The sequence below is a fragment of the Giraffa tippelskirchi genome, chromosome 6 (genome assembly GCF_054371585.1).
Source record: "Giraffa tippelskirchi isolate mGirTip1 chromosome 6, T2T-mGirTip1v1.2.pri, whole genome shotgun sequence".
Classification (NCBI taxonomy): Eukaryota; Metazoa; Chordata; class Mammalia; order Artiodactyla; family Giraffidae; genus Giraffa; species Giraffa tippelskirchi.
In genome coordinates this window covers 124961476-124975131 of record NC_137280.1, presented here as the reverse complement: position 1 = coordinate 124975131, position 13656 = coordinate 124961476, and the positions used below count along the sequence as shown (strand labels likewise).

Below are 13656 nucleotides of genomic sequence, written 5' to 3'. Positions count from 1 at the left end.
GATAGCATATTAAAAAGCAAAGACATTACCCTTCCAACAAAGGTCTGTCTAGTCAAAGGTATGGTTTTTCCGGTAGTCATGTATGGATGTGAGAATTGGACTATAAAGAAAGCTGAGCACCGAAGAATTGATGCTTTTAAACTGTGGTATTGGAGAAGACTCTTGAGAGTCCCTTGGACTGCATGGATATCAAACCAATCAAAGGAAATCAGTCCTGAATATTCATTGGAAGGACTGATGCTGAAGCTGAAACTCCATACTTTGACCACCTGATCCCAAGAACTGACTCATTGGAAAAGACCCTGATGCTGGGAAAGATTGAGGGCAGCAGGAGAAGGGGATGACAAAGGATGAGATGGTTGGATGGCAACACCGACTCAATGGACATGAGTTTGAGCAAGCTCTGGGAGCTGGTGAAGGAAGGGAAGTCTGGTGTGCAGTAGTCCATGGGATCGCAAAAAGTTGGACACGACTGAGCAACTGAACTGAGCAATTAAAAGAGAAGATATATACACAGCCTATGTTCCACTAATCTCCATCCTAGCTAAATAATACAGAAAAGTTTGTAAATAGGCATTGAAAATTTTACAAATATATTGATGGCAGTATTAGGTGATATAGATACAAAGAGAAACAATGTGAAATTCTCAACCGAATAACACATACCCTATTCATAAATGTAGGAGAGAAAGAAAACACTATTAGAGATAATAAATTAAATTAACTCCAAGTACTTAGGGCAATATGGATGATTCCACAGAATAGTGAATGATAAATATGAAGAACACAGAAACACAAGCACACATACAACACATTTTGTGCAATTCCATTTAGAAAAATTCAAGAAGCAGGTAAAAATTAATCAGCTATAAAATTTAAACTGTGGCTGCATATAGGGGGGAAGAGGGAAAAGATATTTGGGAGGTACATTTGAGTGGCTTTTGGGGTGAAGGTAACAGTTTTCACTTTCAAATAGTTGATTAAGCTATAGTATTCTGTGCACATTTCAATAATTTATAGGCAAATAACAAGAAAATGCTTTCTAAAACTTGATTACAACTGAAAATAAAGATGAAGATAGAAATCACAAAATTTATAACGCTAGTTATATAAATATGCATTGAATAATGAATATGAAAAACAAAACAACATGTATTGCCTTGGTGTCATAATACTCTAAAAGGTTTTAGTTTAAAAGGGGATGTAAGAAGAAGTAAACAAATATAGTTAAGGGAAATTTAGTTTTGAGAAAGTTTTTAATTAAGAAGAAACTGATGGAATTAAAGAATACCGAGACTTCAGAGTAAATAAGGATATTTATAAACTAACCTTTGAAAGAGAATCCACAGTTGCTGGCTGCTGATCCTCTCTGTCCCCAGAGTCCGGTACACTGGGACTGAAGGCCATGAGGTCGGTCTTGGGCGGCCCCTCCTCAGAGCACACCCTCTGCCGCCTCTCCTGTGAGTAAGACCAGCTCCCCACCGCGTTGGAGCACACTAACCTGGGCTTGCCCCTCCCACACGCGCCCTCGCTGGGCGGCGCCGAGCACCGCAGCGCCATGTACAGCAGCAGCGTGAGCACCAACAGGCTGGACACCGCGCAGATGGCGATGATCAGGTACACGTTCACATCCACCAGAACGGCCTCCGCTTCAGCCTCGCCAGACAACGCCCGCAAAGAGGCCTTAGGCGCCTGGCCGCTGTCCTCCAGCGACAGCAGCACAGTGGCCGTGGCCGTCAGCGCCGGCTCGCCGTGGTCCTTCACCAGCACCAGCAGGCGCTGGCGCGGCGCGTCCGCCTCGTCCAGGGCGCGCGTCGTGCTGATCTCGCCGGTGTACAGCCCCACGCGGAACGGGCTGCGCGCGCCGCCCGCCGCCGGCTGCAGCTCGTACGACAGCCACGCGTTGTAGCCCGAGTCCGCGTCCACCGCGCGCACCTTCGCCACCACGTGGCCCGCGCCCACCGACCGCGCCACCACCTGGCTCAGGGCGTTGGGTCCTCCGCCAGGCCCGGGCGGCAGCAGCGCAGGCGCGTTGTCGTTCTCGTCCAGCACGAACACCTGCAGCGTCACGTTGCTGCCCAGGGGCGGCACGCCCGCGTCGCGCGCGCTCACCTGGAACTGCAGCAGCTCCAGCTCCTCGTGGTCCAGCGGCTGCAGCGCGTACACCTTGCCGCTCTCCGCGTGCACCGACACGTAGCTCGACAGCGCGCGCTCGCCCACCCGCCGCTCCACCAGCGAGTAGGACACCAGCGCGTTCTCCTGCGCGTCCGTGTCTCGTGCCGACACGGTGAAGATGTGGCAACCGGGCGGGTTGTTCTCTTTCACGAACACGGTATACTCTGGCTGCGCGAACGCGGGCGCGTTGTCGTTCACGTCGGCCACCTCCACGGACAGGCTGGCTGTGGTGGACAAGGAAGGAGACCCCCCGTCTTGAGCGGTCACCACCAATTTGTAGAACAACACTTTCTCGCGATCCAAGGTGCTGTCCAAAACGAGCGAATAGTAGTTCTTGAAGGTGGACACCAGCCTGAAAGGGACATGAGGCGACAGGGTACAAGTCACCTGCCCATTGACACTGGAGTCGAGGTCAGACACACTTATCAAGGCGATGACAGTGCCCAGTGGAGCGTCTTCCCTAATTGGAAGTGACAAGAATTTGAATTCCATTACTGGGGCATTATCATTGGTGTCTTCAACTTCCACCATAACTGTACAATGGCCAGAAAGTGGCGGCTGCCCCTTATCAATGCCCTCTACAAGAATTTCATAGGATTTGGTTTCTTCAAAATCGATATATCCCTTTATCATAATTTCTCCAGTAATTGGATCCATGTAGAATTTGGATTTCACAATGGGTAAAATATCAGCTGAGAATGAATAAATAATATTGCCATTCAAGCCTTCGTCTAAATCTGAGGCGTTAAGTTTAATTACCAACGTTCCGTTAGGAACGTTTTCTAGTAATTTCACTTCATAGAGTGTTCTGTCGAAAGTTGGGGCGTTGTCGTTGGCGTCCAGCACTCTGACGAGTAATTGAACAGTGCCAGTCAGCTCAGGTTTGCCGCCATCAGAGGCGGTAAGCACTAAAAAAATCTCCGGAGCTTCTTCTCTGTCTAACGGTTTCCTTAATACGAGCCCAAGACGTTTTACCCGCTCCTCATCGGATGGTTTTTCCAACGAGAAATATTCACTGGGACTCAGCCTGTAAGTCAGCAGAGCGTTGACCCCAAGGTCTGCATCAGAGGCGCCCTCTAGCGGAAATCGAGAGTCAAGCGGCCTGGATTCAGCCATAAACAGAATCTTTTGTGTTCCCGGAAAAACAGGAGGATTGTCGTTAATGTCCTTCACCTCCACCTCCACATGGAACACCCGCAGCGGCTGGTCCACGATCACCTCCAGGTGGATGCTGCACTCCGCACTCTGCCCGCACAGCTCCTCCCGGTCGATCCGAGAATTCACAAACAAAATGCCATTCTGCAGATTTACCTCCAGAAGGTCCCCGCGGCCTTTGGACACCATCCGAAACAGGCGCGGCACCAGCTCCGCCAGCTCCAGTCCCAGGTCCTGAGCGATGCGGCCCACGAAGGTGCCGTGTTTGGCCTCTTCCAGGACTGAGTAGCGGACCTGGCCGCTCCCGGCCTTCCAGGCTGCGAGGAACAGAAGTGAGAGCAGCAAACGCCGGTAATCCTGGCCAGTTCCCCAGGAAAACTCCATCTCATGTCCTCAGTGTTTTGTTCACATGAAGAGGGTCTTGTTTCCAAACGAAGCACTACCTCCTGACCGTTCAGTCCAATGCCACTGCAGCCTCCATTTTTTCAGCATCTGGGTGGTAGATGCAGCTTCTTTACCATAAGAACAGGAGGGATTTCCTTTTTTTTTTTTTGCTTTATGGTATCAATTTTATGGTATAGAGCGACATCATGTGGCTCAAAACCATAAGTAACAGATTCTGGGAATCCATACTATGAACTAATAAGTCTTCATTTTTCTTTCGGCCTTTCCGTGGATTTTAATGCCCTTGGAGAATAGAATCACATTTTATACTACTGCAGTGCACATTTTGCGCTACTGATTGAGTGTGATCCTTAGCTTCACCACAGGAGCAGATTTCACTTCAGTGGAAATGCTTTTTTCATAAAAGTTTTAAGTATTTACAGAGACCCAGCTGTAGTTAACATAACACTTTATACAGCTGGCAAAGTGTTGGCTAGGAGAATTCGTGACATTTTTATGTTCCTGAGAGTGAAGAAAGATAGTTATTAATGATGACACTATTCATCATTGGGTTTTACATTCCAGTTATTGAAGACTTCAGAGAATACATCTCTAGGAAAACTCTCATCTCAGAAATAGGTAGTTGAAAGGGAATTTCAAAAAATATTCAAAAAAGGAAGCAAAGACCATCAGCACTTAATTGAGAGTCTTCTTTAAATAATCTAAGGGCTGAGGGCAATTAAGCTTTAACAGGAAAGTAGGATATTGCAGTATACAATTTGTGTTGGAAAGTATTCCAAATAATTTCATTCACTGGAACCCATTCACCTCCCATGAACAACAGTGGTATTCTCATTTTGGCTCTCATGGTTTATAAACACTTGCTTGTTCTTCAGGACCTAAGATGCCTCAACTTCTGTTTCTCCTACAGTGCTCATATAGTCTAGTCAAGGTGGACAATTTCCTGCTTCCAATAACATTTTTTGCTAAACAAATATACTCATTTCATTCTCTGCCTAAGCAATATGCAGAATTTCCAAACTCTTCTAAAATCAGTCTTCCCCCATTATATAACAACTTAAAACTTCCTTGACCAATAAAGACTTTCACGATTAAGCCAAATGGGCAGACATCTTTACTTTCTTTTATACTATAGCATCTAGATCAATCACGTTGACCATTTATTACATTAATTTCTCTTTTGTAGGTATTTGGGTATATGTATCTAATCATAAATTTTTAAAATGTAAACTTTTAAAGATAATATTTTATCATAATATTTTAACATTCAGAATACTTATTGAGTAGTTAGTGAATATTTACTGAATAGAATAATTTGGTTTTCTTCTATTGCTTAATAAAATGCATTAAATTAAGGTGATCATGTAGCTTGTTAAGAAAATATGATGTCTCAGCAACCTCTATAACTTTCCAGAGATAAAGGAAATATTTTCCTTAGGCACTGCTCTATGTAACATATATTTCAATTGCCATATTGAAAACATGGATTTCAGGTTAGTTTTCATTCCAGTTCTTGGCAAGCATGATCCTTGAGACATTAATAGTTCTGATGGTCAATAAATCATTCCCAAATAATAGAGCACAATATATTCTCCACACACACACACACACACACACACAGACACACACACACACACACACACCAATATAGAAGGACATAATGGTAGTTATTTTCAAACTTTGACTCTTCTGTTTATAAACCACATACTCCATAGTTGTCTAAGACAAAAAACATCAACCTAGGACTTCCTGGCAGTCCAGTCATTAATACTCTGCACTTCCACTGAAGGGGGCAAGGGTTGGATCCTTGGTTGGAGAACTAAGATCCCCAGCATGTACATGGTGAAGCCAAAAAAAGAAAAAAAAAATTAAATCAATCTAGTGAAAATAGCCCTAGGCTCCCATTCTAGGAAAAGCCACACTCCTCATCACCATCATTTTTTTCTGAATTAAAACATAAATCAAAGTAGTTTCAGTTATAGGACCCAAACTGTAGATTTGTGCAAAATGATTGGTATTAAACACTGAAACAAAGTAAAAAAGAATCCTTGACCATTTAGTCTATTTTGCTAATAATTAAATAAATAGATAAGGAATGCAGAAGAATAGAAAGGATATTTTGGAACTGGTATAGTAGCAACACATCTCTAAAGGGCAAAATTCAAAAGCTTTTAAAATGTCTTATTAGCTAAGACTCATGTTAGTCAAGAATTTGAAGAGGAGAACTGAATTTGAAGACTGAAGTCCCATATCCTGGAAGACAAGAACTCTGGATGACCCTATTATTTACAACAGGATGAAAATGATACCTAATAAAATAAATAGTGAACTGAGGTTGAACATGCTGTGGCTCATACTTGATGGACAGGGAGTCACAAAGGACAGAGCCAGAAAGTGGAAACGGGAGTGGGAAAATGCAGGATTATCTATTTTATATGTTAGCCTCCCCTACAATGTCATTGAGTAGTAACCAGGTTTTACCAAGGAAACTTGAACAAGGAAGTAAGAAGTTGTACAGTTAATACCTTGTGTAGAAAAGTATTCCATACAATTAGAATGGAATACATGGGAACACATTCCCCTCCCATGAGAAAGGTTGGTGTCTTCATTTTTCTCTCTAATGGTTTAGAAATACTTGCCCATTCTCCAGTCACTAACATGCCTAAGCTTTGGTTTCCAGTGGCAAAGAAACATCAATGGGAGTCCACCAATTTACTAGGAGAACTGAACAAATATCAACGAATGGTATGAATGGAAAATAATTTTACTTCCAGTTATTTGGAACTTTGTACTTACTATATGACACGCATTAATGGGTTGGTATTCAGAGGAAGGTCACCAATAATGACATTGAACTTTTTGGATATTGGCATCCTTAATATTGTATGTAAAAGAGATTAATGACAATAAGTTTTGCTAGTAGAATGGCTTTTAAATGAGATGTACAGTACTTTTCCAACACTGTGCAGGTAGAAAATCATAGTTCTTAACAAGGCTAATAATACTCTTCCAAAAGCAACATTTTCTAAATGATGATATAGTAAAGGGAATGTTAAAATTTAACTTCCCAGTGATTTCTTAATGCTTACTAATAAAAAGTAGTAGGAAACTGAAGATGAAAACGATACAATTCTAAAAGCAATAAATTTACTATTCTAGCTTTCTTTTACCCAACTGGAAAACTAGCAACAATACACAGTATTGCAAAATGTGAGCACAAAAATTAAAACATTATGTTCAAGTATAAACAGGAACTGAGAATCCAAATAAATAGATAAATGAGTAAAGGGGATCTATAGGAGAGAACAGATTTAAAAAACTAAGTGGGCCAGTGACATTTGGACTAATGTCGAGTCCAAATTTCAAATCAATAGTATCATTAGCTATTGAAGCATTGTGCAGGTATTAGTACACCACAGTTAAAGTCAAATATTGTAAACAATGCAAAATACCCTGGAAAAATCTATTTTTTCTATCCATACTGTTAACACTATAATAATCCTCCAGCGATTTTTAAACACTGGCAAGTATGGTACTCACAACTTATTGCTGATTTGGTTCAAAATCATTCATTGGTCACAAGAAATTCAGACATTTTAACTGCAAAACCAATGCTTGGAAAAGTCTACTGCCAGAAACAAGACTAATTACTGTTAAAAATGCTTCGAAAGAAGCAGAAATAGTGAATTAAGGACAAAGACATTTTTGAAAGAATTTAAAAAAATTACTCACTTTGGCAGGAAGATCAGTCTCCACATCCAGCTGCTCTTCTCTGTCTCCACTAATGGGACCAGGAGGAAGACTAGGACTGAAGGCCATGAGGTCGGTCTTGGGCAGCCCCTCCCCAGAGCACACCCTCTGCCGCCTCTCCTGTGAATAAGACCAGCTCCCCACAGCGCTGGGGCACACCAGCCTGGGCTTCCCTGTCCCACACGCGCCCTCGCTGGGCGGCGCCGAGCACCGCAGTGCCGTGTACAGCAGCAGCGTGAGCACCAACAGGCTGGACACCGCGCAGATGGCGATGATCAGGTACACGTTCACATCCACCAGAACGGCCTCCGCTTCAGAGGCGCCAGACAACGCCCGCGAAGAGGCCTTGGGCGCCTGGCCGCTGTCTTCCAGCGACAGCAGCACGGTGGCCGTGGCCGTTAGCGCCGGCTCGCCGTGGTCCTTCACCAGCACCAGCAGGCGCTGGCGCGGCGCGTCCGCCTCGTCCAGGGCACGCGTCGTGCTGATCTCGCCGGTGTACAGCCCCACGCGGAACGGGCTGCGCGCGCCGCCCGCCGCCGGCTGCAGCTCGTACGACAGCCACGCGTTGTAGCCCGAGTCCGCGTCCACCGCGCGCACCTTCGCCACCACGTGGCCCGCGCCCACCGACCGCGCCACCACCTGGCTCAGGGCGTTGGGTCCTCCGCCAGGCCCGGGCGGCAGCAGCGCAGGCGCGTTGTCGTTCTCGTCCAGCACGAACACCTGCAGCGTCACGTTGCTGCCCAGGGGCGGCACGCCCGCGTCGCGCGCGCTCACCTGGAACTGCAGCAGCTCCAGCTCCTCGTGGTCCAGCGGCTGCAGCGCGTACACCTTGCCGCTCTCCGCGTGCACCGACACGTAGCTCGACAGCGCGCGCTCGCCCACGCGCCGCTCCACCAGCGAGTAGGACACCAGCGCGTTCTCCTGCGCGTCCGCGTCTCGCGCCGACACGGTGAAGATGTGGCAACCGGGCGGGTTGTTCTCCTTCACGAACACGGTGTACTCTGGCTGCGCGAACGCGGGCGCGTTGTCGTTCACGTCGGCCACCTCCACGGACACGCTGGCCATGGCCGACAGCGAAGGCGAGCCCCCGTCCCTCGCAGTCACCACTACCTCATAGTTCGCCACGCTCTCGCGATCCAAGACGCTGTCCAACACTAATGAATAGTAATTCTTGAAGGTGGACATCAGTTTGAAGGGCACATGATTAGTCAAGGTGCAGGTCACCTGCCCATTGGCACCAGAATCGAGGTCAGACACGCTGATCAGGGCGATGACTGTGCCGACTGGAGCATCTTCTAATATAGGTAAAGAAAGTGATTTGACAGCCAACTCAGGAACATTATCATTGGTGTCCAAAATTTCCACTAGAACCGTACAGTGATCTGCCATTGGGGGATTTCCTTTATCTGTTGCCTCTACCTGTATTTCATATAACTTCGTTAACTCAAAATCTATGTCACCCTTTACAATGATGTATCCATTAACAGGGTCTAAATGGAATTTCGACAGAGTATCTGCTGATGTGTCTGTATTGAAAGAATACACAATATCCTTATTTATTCCTTCATCCAAATCAGAGGCGTTAACAGTCACTACTAGGGTACCATTTGGTGCATTTTCAAATAATTTGACTTTGTAGATCGTGCTCTCAAACTCTGGAGCATTGTCGTTTACATCTAGAACGGTGATCTTCAGTTGAGTAGTACCAGTGAGTTCTGGTTTCCCACCATCAACTGCAGTTATAAGTAAGTGATGCTCAGGAGTGTCCTCTCGATCTAAAAGTTTTTTCAGCGCAAGTCCAAGGGATTTAATTTCCTCATCATTTCTTTTTACATCCAAGGTAAAATATTCATTGGAGCTAAGCCTGTAAGTCAATAAAGAATTAGCTCCGATATCTGCATCTGATGCGCCCTCTAGCGGAATTCGAGAACCAGGCGGCCGGGATTCATAAAGAAACAAATTTTTTACTGCCATTGGAAAAATCGGTGGGTTGTCGTTAACGTCCTTCACCTCCACCTCCACATGGAACACCTGCAGCGGCCGGTCCACGATCACCTCCAGGTGGATGCTGCATTCCGCCCTCCGCCCGCACAGCTCTTCCCTGTCGATCCGAGAATTCACAAACAAAATGCCATTCTGCAGATTTACCTCCAGAAGGTCCCCGCGGTCTTTGGACGCCACCCGGAACAAGCGCGGCACCAGCTCCGCCAGCTCCAGTCCCAGGTCCTGCGTGATGCGGCCCACGAAGGTGCCGTGTTTGGCCTCCTCGGAGACCCAGTAGTGGACCTGGCCTCTCCCGGCCTCCCAGAATAGGAGAAGCATTACCGAAAGCAGTAGTCGGCAGTCTCCCTGACCTTCTCTCCCTATCATTGCAAGGGTTTTCCAAGTATTGGGTCGCTTTTGCAACGATCAAAAATTTGAAAATACTTTTAGTTCCTTATTCCTCATTTCATAAATAATCATTCCATGCCCGTATTTCACAAATGGTGAGGAAAAGCAGCATCTTACTACGTAATGAATGCTGTATTTCTTCTGTGGTGAAATACTTTGCGGTGGACAGCGACATCATGTGGCTAAATGTGTAGGTATTAAATAAACCTATCTTTTCCTTCCATTGAACTTCCCTCAATTTTTTTCCTTGTTAATTTCCTTCCCACTCCTCAAAGTCTTCATGTTTTTTTCAAAATATATGCTTAGATCTTTTCTACTAATTCATGACTTTCAACTAGGCCAGTCCATTCCATACAGTTAAGTATAGTAAAATAGTGATTATTGTTGTAGCAGTAGTGGACATCTATTGGAACTATTTCCCATGTGACAAGTACTATTCCATTTGTTGTAACAGGGTTATCTCATTAAATTCTCACAACAACCTTCTGAGGTAGGCATTAATATGATACAGTTTTTACAAACATTGAAGTGGAAACATGTACAGGTTAGTAACTTAAAAAATAATATTGACTTGTGGTGTTACTGCTGCTAAGTCGCTACAGTCATGTCCAACTCTGTGAGACCCCGTAGATGGCAGCCCACAATACTCTGCTGTCCCTGGGATTCTCCAGGCAATAATATTGGAGTGGGTTGCCATTGCCTTCTCCAGTGCATGAAAGGGAAAAGTGAAAGTGAAGTCGCTTAGTCGTGTCCAACTCTTAGTGACCCCATGGACTGCAGCCCACCAGGCTCCTCCATCCATGGGACCCTCCAGGCAAGAGCACTAGAGTGGGGTGCCATTGCCTTCTGTTGAGTGGGATCTAATTCAAGATTCATGACTTTAACCACCTGACCACAAAGTCTACATTTTACAGAAAAATCAGGCCTTTGATATTTGTAACCATTAAAACAATAAGACTGATAAAAATGTGTATATATATACACACACAATTTACTTCTATATTATTATGGCAATTTGTTAATTTATAAAATATGTTCACTTATATTCCTTCCTTTGTAGAATGTCTACAAACCATTCTTGTGTCCTTTACCAACAACTGCATCTTTGTTAGCTGTCTCAGCTATTATTTATATAAAGATTTCACAAGTCAGTCTTTTTGTTGTTGTTAAGTCATTAAGTCATGTCTGACTCTTTTGCAACCCCATGGACTGTAGTCCACCAGGCTCCTCTGTCCATGGGACTTCTCAGGCGAGAACACTGGAGTGGATTACCATTTCCTTCTCTAGATGATCTTTCTGACACATGGATCAAACCCACATCTCCTGCATTGGCAGGTGGATTCTTAACTACTAAGCCACCAGGGAAGCCAAAGTCCGTATTTTACAGTATAGTTATTTTGTAAATTTGGTTTTTGCTGCATAAAAACACTATATGATTTGGATATTTGATATATTCACATCATACCAGGGGAAATTATATTAATTTTTAAAAAATCTCTACACCATTTATACATTTCAATTTACCGGTACATCCTAAAATGTTCCCAATATGAAGTGATTGTGGTTTTAATAATCTTCACTCTGGATGAATTTCTGGATTCCAATTTGTTAAAAAGTTGTTACTTGAAAGAACTGGTGTTTAATCATTAAGGAGAGAAAAGTAGTTTTAGAATCTCACTCACTTATTCAACATATGTAAAACTAGGCCATGAATTATAATAAATGTATCTGTGAAGTTAGTAAGATGTGTGCATTCTCTGAGCGTTTGAAAGTTGAACAGAGAAAATTCATGGGAAGAGGTTGAATTTAGAGAGGTAAGAGTATGCCCAAATTTTGCTCATAATCAGACTCTTTTTAAATGAAATCAAATATGTGATTTAAGGGAATTCCCTGTTGGTCCAGTTGTTAGGACTCCTTGCTTCCACTGTTGGGAGTGTGGCCAAAAACAAACAAACTGTGATTTAAGTATTATGAGAATAGTTTTCATAACAGGTTTTTCCATGTACTCACTGAATGCAAGCCAGCATTGCAGTTTACTCATATTTTATTATTCATATTTAGAATAGAATAAATTATCAATTAAATTTTAATGAATAAATAAGTAAATATTTTAAATTAACTTTCTTTAAAATATGAGGTAAATTAAATTAATGATATTTGTTTATATCAAACACATAATTTCTAATTGATTCTGCTATACTAGTTCATGAAAAAGAAGTAAACATTTAAGACTTATTTTGGAAAAGAATGGATCTAGGAAATAATCATAATTATCAGTATGCCAGTAGGTACTTTGGTGGATCTTTAAAGGTAGTAGCTAGTTTTAAAATGAGAGACAAAATTAAAATTTTTAAATATCATGGACTTCATATCAGTAAGATACCTTTCACAGCTTATTGTAATACTATACATTTCATGACACTTAAGAGTATACTTTCTGCAAAATGGAATGCCATAGGGAATTTATAACAGAGTAGACCCCATAATGATTATTAAGATATGAAGGTAATACTAAAGAAACTATATGAGTTTAGAAAACTGAGCTAATATGTGGATAAAGTATTAGTGAGTAATATCTACTTTCACTTAGACATCTCTTGGCAACTGAATCAAGAAAATGTAAATATGAAATAAAAATCAGTAAGAGCTTATACAATGATCTGTTGTGATTCCTGGAGATATGGACACACCTGGATATAATATAAAAGCTTAAAATTTACCTAGAATAGAATATGGTGACTAGACTTCTCGTAGGAGAGATTCCATCTGACCATTCATACTTTCTGCACACAAGTCTCAACAAAGTGAAGAGTAGTGATGACTTATCCTAAGAAAGAGCTTTTTCCTCATCTGTTCAAGACATTTGTTTTTCTCTGTAAAGTCTCAGATGAACTCTTCTGATTCCCAGCAAATATATACTCCCTGCATTTTGAGGTATATCAACTCTGAGGTGCTAATAAGTTTCCTGCAGGAACAGATTATACTTAAATGGAGGTCACTATTTCCCCACCAAACTCCATTCCTTTAATAATAGATCCCAGATAGAAATTGATATTCTGGCCTATCTGTAAAATGGCTAAAGTAAGATCACTTAGTGAAAGTTATTTCATGAATCATCAATAGCCACATATATTTGGGGGGAGAAAAGCAAATAACTATGGACCAAGGAGTAATAGAAGACAGTAATTTCACCCCAAGACATCTTCCTTTGGTTGGAAAAAAGTGTTTTTAACATCCTTTCCAAATGCAACATTTACTCACCAAGTTTAGTGTTTAACCCAACATAGTAGTTTCCATTGAATAACTACATTTTCCTTACCTTGTGTGCGGTGCTAAGTTGCTTCAGTTGTGTCTGACTCTGTGAGACCCTATGGACTGTAGCCTGTCAGGCTCCTCTGTCCGTGGGATTCTCCAGGCAAGAATACTGGAGTGGGTTGCCATGCCCTCCTCCAGGCCCAGGGATCAACTGGAGTCTCTTAAAACTCTTGCATTGACAGGAGGGTTCTTTACCACTAGCGCCACCTGGCAAGCCCTTCCTTATGTTACCTTTTGGGAAAACTCCAACTTGATAGGAATATGATTGCTGCCAGTCTTGGAAAATGTTATCACAGGCATTGTGTGTGGCTCCAGAGGGAGGTGGTCAGTCTCTGCATGGTGAGAGGTCTGCGTTACATTAACCCAGTGATACAGTTTAAGCCTGACTAAACATTCCACTAAATAAAGACTGGGTTATAGTATTCTCCACTTGTATGAAGAAAAAGTCCCACTACCTGGCCACCC

At 43.1% G+C, this 13656-nt stretch overlaps 2 protein-coding genes across 2 annotated transcripts; both read right to left on the bottom strand.

Annotated features, from left to right (window-relative positions):
• Positions 1-1317: 1317 nt before the first annotated feature.
• On the bottom strand, positions 1318-7429 carry LOC145510273 (protocadherin alpha-4-like). The gene has a single exon (XM_081501059.1). It carries the CDS (start codon positions 3712-3714, stop codon positions 1318-1320), a length of 2397 nt encoding a protein of 798 aa, XP_081357185.1. The 5' UTR covers positions 3715-7429.
• On the bottom strand, positions 7332-13491 carry LOC145510912 (protocadherin alpha-3-like). The gene is made up of 3 exons (XM_081503090.1): positions 13423-13491; positions 7462-9882; positions 7332-7382 (listed from the first exon to the last, which is right to left on the bottom strand). The coding sequence occupies exons 1-3, from the start codon at positions 13489-13491 to the stop codon at positions 7332-7334; spliced, it is 2541 nt and encodes an 846-aa protein (XP_081359216.1).
• Positions 13492-13656: the final 165 nt, after the last annotated feature.